Here is a 12,520-nt window from a genome sequence, read left to right as displayed (position 1 = left end):
TCAGAGCAGACTATATCCTGGCTGCAATCCCCGTTGACACCTTCCCAAAAATCTCATATTGGCTATGTGAGCTAAGGGATGTCTCCATAAAGTATGATTCTTTCAAGTCATACTTCATGGAGCAGTATTCACCTTCTCCAGCCGCCTTACAGACAATATTTTTCAGCTATCTCAGCAAACGTTAGAGATAAAAAAACATCGATGGCATTAAGAGAAATAATCAGTGCTTCTTGCCTCATCTTACAATGCGTGCCGGAACTTATGCAAGCACACCCATCCCGAGGTCGACACCTTGGCCATAAGGGACCTGATGACCCGAGTCAAGACCCTTATGACCAACCACTTCCCCATTATCAGCAACTCCACTCCTGACAAAAGGGGCAACCATACAACGCCGGCTGAAGCTGAGGTGAATATTGTAGGAATGTAGGACATAATTCCTCCCCTTAAGACATGCCTGAACTGTGATGAAGCTACCCACCCACACCTATGCCACCCCATGCCCGACCCCAACCAATAGCCTCAGGGGCGTGACTTGTTCCAAAACGTTTTGGGGGTCAATTGGGTGGGTGGTGACCAAAGGAAGCATGTTCAGCTGGGGCTCTTTTTAGGGAGCACTGTTAGGCTGGGTCTAGGCGAATTTGCCTAAAATAATTTGTTTATAGTGTTTTTTATCTAAAACAATTTATACTAAAACAGAGTCTAAAAAAAGTTTCCTAAAATACGATTCATCTACAAGCAAATTGTCTGAAATACAATTTGTCTAAAAACTTATTTGTATCAGTCATATATAGATAAACATGATGCCTTCAGTTTCTTCCAAATATGATACATATTGAGAAAACTTGTTAACAATAGAAAGTAGTAGTTACTTACTCTTTACTATGCTACTAAGTATAAATAGTTGTTTACTAGGATATGGTATAAAACTAGGGTATTTATCACACTCAAAATAAACACGTTCATTACTTTCACCATTCTTATAAATCGTATGGCCATCGTAAACTAACTTTTTGCGACCTTTTTCTGATTCCACAAATTCTAGAGGCAAATTGGCTCTGGTTTTAAGTAGCTTGAATATTTAGAGAATAAGAAAAGTTTTTTTTTTAGAAAGCCAAAAATCTAACAAGTCAACCCTTATAATAAATGACCATTACAACAGGGAACATTTTAACAAGACTTCATCTTGAAGGTCTTTAGTAGGTTTATCCCAAAGACTATATACTGAAGGAAGATAGGAAGGCTCAGGCTTTTAACACACAAATGAGTGTGCTATGAAAAGATGCCAGATACTCCCATGCGAAACGAATGGCTCCATCTGTTGAGGAGGCAGCCAAACATTCAGAGCGGTAATGCTTACGGGTATATAGGATGGAATTCGATTGTAAATTTTGCGACATATTTGTTCATAATTTGCATTACTATGTCAGTATATTTTACTCATATATTCATGATATTCTTAAATTTTAGGTAACTAAATTGCAAATTATGTTTCTCAGTCTATTTTTCAAAAATTCAATAGCTATATCTCTTATGATTTAGTTAATTTTCTTGCAAATTTAAGTATTGTACAGTATATTACAACCATTTTAAATGTTCTATATAATACCACATTCGAATAAATTAAAATATACTGTATATCTGATTTGCTAAACTTAGCCACAAATGCTTATGTGTAGGCATACATTTAATTGCAGTATGTAGGCCACTGTAAGATGGAGAGATATTAGGTGTATAAAAACACAATTGTATGTTATTTTTTATTGAAATGGAAAAGCATGATGCACTCATGTATAGTTTAGTATTATAAACTAATAAATGTATAAATGTACAATCAAAAGGATCAAAATAACACAAAATTGTATCACACACAAAAATAATCCAAAGAGGGTTGGAAATAGAAATAAGGTAGCATACAAGCCAACAAAAAATGAAAAACAAAAGAGATTTACTGTGGATGCCTTGCCTTAATCTTACATCCAATATCAGTGGGGCTTACTCATTAGCAGCACATACTGCATGTATTATACTGTTTGGACTCACCGTTCTTTGTCCTTGGGGAACCTGTGAAATACCAAATGAGGATCGGTTTCTTTTTGTTTATGGCACACAACACACTTGTGTGACTTCTTTACTGTCGGCGCCATGATTTCGTTTGAGTCAACTGTCAAGTTCTGAATATAAACAAACAGACGGCAAACGATGTATACCTACAACGCCATCTGAAATCGGAGCAATCAACTATTGTGTTCACTTTGAAGTTGCCAACTAGCGTATTAACATTCTATTTTGAGCCTTCCTATCTTCCTTCAGTATATAGTCTTTGGTTTATCCTTTGTCTTCAGTAGGTTCCTCGAACCTTCTGGGATATACGTTATTTACCATTGAAAACGTATTTAAGAAGTCCTTTCAGTAGCTATATATATATATATATATATATATATATATATATATATATATATATATATATATATATATATATATATATATTGCATTATGAATTTACTCATTTAAATTTCATTATAAATAATAAAAAAAGATTTTATTAATTTTTACCTTTGCCAACTTTGTTGCGAAGGTTATGTTTTGATAGGTGTGCGTGTATTTGTTTGTATGTCTATCTGTATGTTTATGATTCGCATAACTCAAAAACTATTAGATCGAATCTCATGAAATTTGGTGGGGTTATTGGCCATGATCCAAGCCAATTTGATAATATTTTGGGAGTGATTGAGTTGAAAGTCAAGGTTAAGCCAAGAAAACGTCAGAAACGTCTTTTTTTTCTATATTGTGGTAAATTTTCATCCTATTTGCATTAGACTAGTGCCAAAATGTGCATAATTCAATTGCCTATCTTATAATGTGGCATTGGCGAAGGTATGCACTCTACCGAGTGCCCGTTCTAGTTTATTACTGTCCTTTTAAACTTGAATTCATCAAGTAGCATAGTAAGTAATACACTAGTTTTATTACAAAAAGTACCGAACAACTAGTCATGATCGATGTTATAGCAAACAACTATTTATACTCAGTAACTATTACGTTCACCAGTTAAAATTTTTACTCAGTAATTATCATATAGTGAAGAAATAGTAAAGGCTTTGCGCATCGTCATGATCAGCAAAGCTGTATTAGTCAGGGCCGCCCATACTAGGTTGATTTGCTGTGAGCAATCAAATGAAAATCTCCCACCATCATCAACCCGCACTAGCAAGCGTGTTAATAAGTATTGTTCAAACCCCAGACATGAATTGACATGTCTGAGGCCTTTTTCTTGCAGTGAATTAGACGCAGCTGCATTTGTTGTTGTTTGTTGATATATATATATATATATATATATATATATATATATATATATATATATATATATATATATATAGTAACATCCTGAGCACAAGTTTTCTATAAATGAATTCAAGCACCTTAAAATCCTTGGAGCTTTTCTGCCATATCTGTTCAAAGAAATATATTACCATGGAGGTAGAATTTTTCCCCTTCCCAGATAGACTGTAATAATAATAATAATAATAATAATAATAATAATAATAATAATAATAATAATAATAATAATAATAATAATAATAATAATTTTTCATTATTAAAAGTACTTATAGATATGAATATATATTGTCTACATGAGATGTATAGCTTTTGTATACTTTCGTAGGTGATTACTCAGATCACTAAATATTCATAGAAATTAAAAGTATGTAACTGTTCAGCAGTTTGGCCCGGGCAATATCTATGTACAGGAAGCCAAGCCTATTGTTTCTAACATAAAAAAGAAAAATTCTTTCTTGTTGAGTCTCTAGCTATGGTGATGCCATCCAAGATTGTCGGGTGATCCTGTTTGAGTCGCATCTGTGTCATAGAAGATCTCAAGTATGTCTACCGTCTTTGTAAAACAGAAATTGAACGCTCTGGTGCAATCATGACTATTCTCAACAACTTTTCCATAATTGGAGAGTCGTATCTCACTAGAAGTGCCACCTCTCATAATAGTTTCTAGCACTCGGCAATGAATTTTGGCTGTTACTGTGGTCTTAAAAATCAAAGTTGTAGTTTTAACTCTTTAGTCAGCCAGTTCTGAATATCTTTTGAATGTCAACAGCATCAGTGAGAGGCGAGTCACATAGTTTTTGTGGTTCAATAAATCTGTTGAGGTTAAGTGCTTGTCCAGATTCAGATAGCACTGTAGATGACCTAAAAGAAATCAGCTCCATAACATTTTTCTTCTGACGCAGGAACATGCTTAGTAGTAGGTGTAGAATCATATTGTTTTAAGTTTTCGTCTCCATGGCAAATTTACTGATTACAATGGCAGCTCATTACAATTCTCTTCAACGAGACAAAAATGTCATGAAAAGCTGCATTAGTCTGAAGAGCCTGCAGTTGTTCTCTGGACCTATCAACTGCCCCAAGCATACCGGATACTTTTGTAGAATATCCCTGTAATATTGCATTCATATGCTCAAGAACATCCAGTACAGGAACACGTTAGTGAACAAAGTGCTGTGATTGGTGAGGTGAAAGCTCTGTTGAGGCACAAGAGGCAGTTTTGTACCAAACTCTTTGGCAGCCTTCTGCAGAGTACAAAGAATGTTTTCATATTTTTTTCTGCAAGGATTGAACAGTTGTTAATCTAGTCATAAATTGGGTTGGGTAGATAGACTCAAGTGCACCAGAAGAATGTCCTTCATTATCAGATGTATCATTCAAGAACACACTTCTAAAATTTCCTGAGTCCGTTTAAAGGTTTTCCAGTTGCTTTACATTATCCATTGCATTCCTTGCTGTCTGTTATGCTTGAAGTGTCTTGGATGTAACCAGGTGAGTGGTGTATGCACCACAATGAACATAAAGTGCCAGTGACTGTGACCATTTTACTTCTGACTAAACAGCCTTTATACTAACAACTCGTGTTTCTAGCACCATTTTATAAGTTGGACTGTAAGCTGGATAATGGCAAATTCAACCTGATTAGAACATCAAAGAACGTTTTTTCTCAAATAATTACCAGTGGTTGGTTGCATCTTAAACAAGCCTAAGAACTTCCCCTCCACTACAATACAATGCACTGCAGTTCAGTCCCTGGAATATCTTGAGTTCCAGCTACAGTATTACTATGCATATATGTATATATGTGCGCATGTATGTATACATATATGAATTTTGATAGTTTTTTTTTCATATTTAAAAGAGGAAGCAAAACCAAAGACTGTCAAACGTTATTTACCCTTTATGGTGTGTTGTATATTTTGGCAGAAATTTAACCGAATTAAAAATTGTCTACGCTATAAAAGTGTCCTAGAAGATCAGAAAAACATTGAAAGAAAAAGTAACAGTTATACTTGCATGAACAAAAATTGATATAAAATAACACCTTTAAATTACTGTTATAGACAAAGACAAAGCAAACTCGAAAAGAAATCAAAACTTACATTGCAGTCCAGCAGACAACGATGACCGCAACGACGCCCACAAACAGCATGAAGAGGGTGAAGAGTTGACACGTTTTGAGGTTCATGTCTGCTGATGGAAAATAGGTCAAGATGTTACTAGTACGAAATGTAAGGTCAGTTCTGAAGATGACCATAAATAATTATCATTTGCTCATGAGTAAGCATATTGTTAACAGAGGCTATTGGTGAGAACGTAGATAAATCAATATAATGTTCTAATATTCATACACAGATTTCTAGGTATATATTGAAGATTTTTTTAGCGTTAAATTTTTAAAGTAAGTAATATGATGCATGCAAAAGTTAAAGATTAAAAATCTTTCATCTGATGATTACATCCTTTTACACATATCTTGTGTGTATGACTCTTGTGATTAAAACTGAGTTTTGCAATAATTATCCATATACTTATCGTCTTTAAAAATCAAATTCGATTTAAAGCGAAATATTGCGTGTTTACACAACTTAGGCAAATGTTCTTAAGTTGAGACAATCAAATTGAAAATAAAACATATCTTCAAGTGCGCACACAAAACCATATATATATATATATATATATATATATATATATATATATATATATATATATATATATATATATATATATATATGCGTATGTGTGTGGTTGCAAATGAAATTGCAAATGAAAATGAAGCACATTTTATAAGTTTTGTTCAACTAACAATCTTGTTATTGGAGGTACTCTTTTCAAGCACAATGACATCCGCAAATATACATGGACTTCACCATATGGCAATTACAAAAATCAAATAGATCACATAGCCATTAATAAAGAGAGAAGAGAACTCTAAGAAATGTAAGAAGCTATAGAGGTGCAGATACTGGCATTGATCACCAGCTCCTCATTTCCACACTGAAATTAAAACTAAAAGTACTCAACAGAAATGTTGATAGAATATTTAGGTTTGATACAACTAAGGTTCTAGAAGATGAGCACAGAGAAAAATTTGAAATTAAATGTAGGAATCGATTTGCAGTCTTAGAGACTTTAAGAGACGAATATCAGACAATTAATGAAGAATGGTGTGATATTAAGAACATATATCAGTCAGTTGGTAGTGACGTCTTAGGACAAACAGTTACAAGGAGAAAGCCATGGATATCCTATGATACTTACGATACTATAAGAAGGAGACAAAGAAAGAAATTGATTGTTAAAAGTTTCCGAGGAAGTAATGAAAATTAAAAGGAAGAGCATGCTAAGCATTCCAGTATTGACAGTGAGGTCAAAAGAAACGCCAGGAATGGCTAGAGAGAATATTTAGGCAGGAAAGCAGATGGGGCTGAAAAAGCTCTGAATTCAGGGATTGGCTATGGTGTAAGAATTTCTCATAGAATTATTAATGAAATCTCGACTGTGGCAAAGATGAAGAAACATATAGCTATCAAAAAGATAGATGGTTCTGTTATAGCAACAGAAGATGAAGAAAGGCAACGTTGGAAGGAACATTTTAATGAGGCCATGAATAGCATATATGAAGGGAATAATTTGACTGATATACCTGAAGCTGATGAAGACCTTGATGTGCCCCTGATTGAATTGAGTGTGTTGAAGCCAAACCTTCCATTAAAAAACTCAATAGAATGAAAGCCCCAGGATACGATGGAATAACTGCTGAGATGATTTAGCCCGAAAAAGAAGAGACTCCCCGAACACTCACAAGATTATTTTCTAGAATGTGGCATGAAGAGGCAAACCTGAGAAATGGGAGCTAGAAGTATTGGTGAAAATGGTAAAAAAGGAGATCTGACTGATTACAATAATTACAGAGGCATCACACTTACATCAGTTGTCATGGCTGAGAAAGAGGAGAAGATACTGTATATAGAGAATGATACTCCAGAAAACAGTACACCAAGTTGGCAAGCCACGCGGCTATTCCTTATCTGAATGCCTGGAGAGTGTTACAAGAACATTTCATATGCAACGTGTCCAGGTGTTGTCACCAACAGGTTACCATGCACAAATTACATTCTTTCAATGATTATAGGAGTTGTGCGCTGGAAATCCAAACTCTACCAGCTCCGTTTTCTTCACGGGTGAAGCACAATTCTCACGAGGGGAAATAGTCAACTTAGACAATCAGCATGTATGGACAGTGGAAAATCCACATTACAATTGTTCAATCATGTCACAAATAGTGTTATTTGGGACCCTTGTACACCTGAATAGGCATACAAGCACTTCTAGGAAAACACCATGCCTGATTTTTTGGACAACATTCCACTCACTCTTCAATAACTGCATTTAATGCACACTTCAGTCTCGTAGCCTACAGGTACCTGATCAGAAGGTAACCTGGTAGGTGGATTGGAAGACCTGGACGAATTGCATGGCCTCCATGCTCACCTGATCTGAATCCCCTAGTTGCTACCTGTGGGGCCATTTGAAATCATCTGTGTACTCACTTTCGTTAGATAGTCTGGATATTTTCTGCAAATAAATTGTAGCTGGATGCCAGACAATACGAAAGATGCCAAAAATTTGCGAGTTTGTTCGTGTGCCCATGAGATGTTGATGTCAGGCCTACATTATGGCAGTGGGTGCACATTTTAAACAGTTTCTTTTGGGAACTCGAAAATGTGTGTGTGTGCTAGATAAGGGAATTAAAGGCATTCTGATTAAGATATGCTGTAAAAGCCTATAATTTGGAAACCAAGTGTTTATGAAAACTATTTTCATTATTTAGACATAGGGAACATAATTCCATCGTTTTGTGAAACCCCCAGTATATATATATATATATATATATATATATATATATATATATATATATATATATATATATATATGTGTGTGTGTATAGGATACCTGTATATATAAACACACACACACACACACATATATATATATATATATATATATATATATATATATATATATATATATATATATATATATATATATATTTGTGTGTACCATGGCCATAGGCATACGAAAACATATATGCGTATATAATTGAATATGTGGTTAAAGCAGTTAATACTCTATAAAATTTATTTGCACTGAACCGATATACTTATGTACATGTATAATCTAGACATTCGTTAAGATCATTTTATGTTCAAGAATATAAAGTTTAAAAAAGATGTAAATAGAGATGACTAACGATAAGTTTTTCTAACCAATACCAATTATTGCTTCTGTTATAAAAGCTACCTCGAGAAAAAACGTAATATGATACCGATCTTATATCTTCCCAAAATAGTGTAAAAAGCGTAAGATATATCATAATTCACAGTATACCGTTCTACAAGGTCTGAGTAGCCTAATTCTATATTTGACTAAATAGTGTAACCGTGCAAAGTTAAAATTTAACTGAATATTAAGGCCTGTAACAAATATTCACCTTGGTGTAATTTGTGAAAGCAACACAACATGGAATTATAATAGATATCAATTACACAAAGGGACAGATTGTTTGTTGAATACTTTGTAATATTAACCATTAGAAAAAATAAAATCATATTTTTGTATAACACTGCATATGGTCTAATTCATTTTAGCTGTTATCGTGGTTTTGAAACCCTCAAGATAAGTAAACAGAAGTTAAATAAAAAATAATCATAAAAACGTGTTCCAAGCAATGTTTTTAAAGATAACAAATTGTAAAAAGGAACGACATACTTTAAATATTTACTAGCAAAACACAGCTTATAATTATAGTTTATATTTAAGATATGAAACTATTTCTACTGTCACCAGGGTCTGACTATTTGATAATTTTGAAATATGACCTTTGGCTCAAACTCTAATCTAAGTGTATATTTCAATAAGAAAATTTACCTTTTATGCTTAGACACAGAAAGACTAAGGCGACGGTCTTCGGCCACTTATAAAAATTTTATGAAAAATAGAAATTTGATAAGAAAACATACATTGTACTAATCTATAATCCAATGGCCATTAGTCTAGCTTACCCTTTTTCGTAAAAATTACTCATAAAATTAGATTTTATAACAAGTGCTTTTTACATAACTACAATTATCAAGTGAATATTTTTCTGTAGCAGATTAGATTCTTATTTCAAACCAATGACATTCTGTTAGTCTCAGCTGTATGATAATGAATATGTATTAGAAGTTTTCACGCACTTCTTCCTCATGATTTATCGTAAATAATGTATCATGTGATCTGGTGGTATACGAGCCTATCTTTAAGTAGGATCACGTGGGTAGGATCCGCTTACAAAGCGAAGCTTATCAGCGTAGCGATTAAATGACATAAAAAGCATGCAGATAAAGACACGTTCTCATGGATACCGAAACTTTTTTAGATATTAGCAATATTCCCAGCTGCAAGTATGAAATAATCTCGTAATAAGATGAATCTTGCATATCTTAAGGGTTAAGGAAGAGACGAAAAAGGTAAATAGTAACAAGAAGAGATAAGATACGGAATGAACTAATTAGGGGCACTACAGGAGTTAGAAAACTATCAGAAAGTAGACTGAGGTGGTACGGTCATGTCATGAGAAGAGATGAACAGTATATTGGGAGAAGAGTAATGGAAATGGAGGTACAGGGAACGAGAAGGAGAGGGAGACCAAAGCGAAGGTGGGTGGACTGTATCGAGGATGACCTTCGATCAAAGGGATTAACCGGTGATGAGGTGTGGGATAGAGGTAGATGGAGAAAGCTGACCAGAAACATCGACCCCACATAGAAGTAGACAAAGAAGACAAAGAAGAAGAAGAATCTACAGCATGTATTGTTTTTCAAGACAACGTTAGGGTGTTGTTGATGTTGTATTAAATGCAGCTGAATTTTCTTGAAGTATTCCGATGTTCCGAAAAAATAAGAACTTTTTATTATCACAGTGAGCAAAAATAACTTTGATATACGTTACCAAACACTCAAAATATAATTGATTTTTTGAAACTACGAAGCTGATATTTCCATATCAGATGGATACATTAAAAATAACAGACAATACGAGAGCAAAAATGTGTCTTGTGGTTTTCAAACACGAACAAGTAATTAACTCACAAGAATAATATTGTAAAAACAACACAAAAATCAATATGAGAAAGTGACAAACGGAAAAACATAAGGGTTTTCAAAGCTTTGATTTCTTTCAAAGGGCAACAAGCATTTCACCATCGCCGACGCTGCTATCAAAGATAATCGCATTGAAGATGATGGGATTTTCCTCACCTGTTGGAAGTGATGGGTACGAGAACTGATTACAATTTCAGTACACTGTATCACCTACGTTAATGGAGTTTATCTTCTTATTTAACTCTGTTATATGTAACAACCTGCTTCTTCGGCAGTTGGTCCGTTTCACATAGTTTTTGCAATAAGTATTAAGCGATTCAGATGTTTGTCTGTCAAAATCAATTCACTCGTTTCGTATTTTTTTTTTTTTTTTTGTGAAGGTCTAAATGCCAGTGTCTTCTTTGTAGGATGTAATAGAGAGTTTGATAAAATTTTCTCTAAATTGAAATTGCTTGTTATTCTGGTCTTTGTGGCATCTAATAGAGAATTTAATAGAATATATTCTAAACTGAAATTGCTTGTTATTTCTATTGATTGGGAGAATGGAACAGCGTTACCGGAGTCCAACAAAGTGCAATGACATCAAGGGCATTTTTATATCATTTTGGCTCCGGGCTCCATAACAGTGGAAGAAGATCATGTTCAGGCACCATTGTCTGTTGAGGGAGGTCAACCCTTTCAAATACGCCTTTGTTAAGTGCGACTTTAACGTGATAGTAAGGTTTTAAGCAGGTTGCGTAAATGATCCTCACCTCAGACCTTTTAAAATAATAAATCTCTGGAAGTTTGCAATCTTTTTCTTTGAGCAATTTGACCCTAGCATTTGAAATTTTGAACTTCTTTTCCATTGCTTCTTATGGGTTTTTGTTTGTATTTTTTTTTTATCGATAGTACTTTCTAACTTTTGATGGCATAAGTTAAACTTTAAAAGAGATCCATTTTTTTCTGTGCCATGTGGAAGAACTATTTTCTTTGATAACTGTTATCGTTCTTTTCCGAATTTGATATAGCCATTTTCAAAATTTGTTTACCTCCAAGACATTTTGCCCCACTCAAATTATACAGTAGAGCTCTTTTTTTTTTTTTTTTTGTGGTTAACACTTTTGGATCCAAGTAATTTAATCTTTCCTGTTCTAAATATGTAATTTATTATATTTCTATAATTGATAAGTCTGTATCTAAGCACTGATGTTATGAATCATTATATTTACAAAAAGGAAAATTTACTATAAATGTTTGTTCATAATAATCAAAATTGAAACGGCTACCAAGATACAGTAAGATATACATATATATATATATATATATATATATATATATATATATATATATATATATATATATATATATTTATATATATATATATATATATATATATATATATGTGTGTGTGTGTGTGTGTGTGTGTGTGTGTTTGTGTGTGTGTGTGTGTGTGTGTGTGTATGTCTGTGAGTAAAATCAACTACGTTAAATACGTAAACGGAAAAAAAAATAATTTGTACCTTGTTTTTCACGGAATTCGTCAATCACCTTTTACATGCAAGATCACACGATAGCAATAGATAGAAAACGTTTTATTCCTTCCAACCGCGGAATCAAACAAATGATCCACCGTAAAATCAGAAGACGACAACGGGAGTATAAAAAGAATTCTCATAGTAACAATCGAATGACACAGCTTACCTTAATATCCTGTCAACAAACGCCAACAATATTAAACTGACTGACCCGAGTTCTTGTACTATCCAGATAAAGGAAGCACAGCTTTATCTAAAGCTACTTTGTATATTTTTTTTTCAGGACACAGCACTAATAAAAACATACAAGTGATGAGATATAAGACAAAATATGAATTACCCTCTACTTTCACACACTTCAATTTCCCAGATTACGAAATGCTTCTCTAGATATGATATCAGTATTGATTAGTGATAAAACTAATTAAACAAACCGCTTTGACAATAATCAGGAAAAGGTGAACAATTATTCGAAAATCTGTAGGCTACAACCTAAAATTTGCAACCGCGGAAAAGGAA

General features: G+C 33.6%; 1 protein-coding gene across 4 annotated transcripts in view; it reads right to left on the bottom strand.

The window, feature by feature from the left end:
• The window catches only part of LOC137645713 (probable maltase), a 178,086-nt gene extending 165,779 nt beyond the window's left edge, over positions 1-12,307 (bottom strand). Inside the window, exons 1-2 of one of the 4 annotated variants that reach the window (XM_068378586.1) lie at positions 12,168-12,307; positions 5,442-5,532 (exon numbers count right to left, since the gene is read on the bottom strand). In XM_068378586.1, the coding sequence (XP_068234687.1) occupies positions 5,442-5,527 (86 nt within the window). In that variant the 5' untranslated portion in view covers positions 5,528-5,532; positions 12,168-12,307. Of the gene's footprint in view, positions 1-5,441; positions 5,533-10,640; positions 10,666-12,167 lie in introns of those variants that run through there. The other 3 variants (XM_068378587.1, XM_068378588.1, XM_068378589.1) reach the window with 3 other exon arrangements.
• Between the last annotated feature and the right edge of the window lie 213 nt (positions 12,308-12,520).

Source organism: Palaemon carinicauda, chromosome 8 (genome assembly GCF_036898095.1).
Source record: "Palaemon carinicauda isolate YSFRI2023 chromosome 8, ASM3689809v2, whole genome shotgun sequence".
Lineage (NCBI taxonomy): Eukaryota > Metazoa > Arthropoda > Malacostraca > Decapoda > Palaemonidae > Palaemon > Palaemon carinicauda.
The sequence above is the reverse complement of the archived record's forward strand: the minus strand, read 5'-3'. Positions and strand labels throughout refer to the sequence as shown.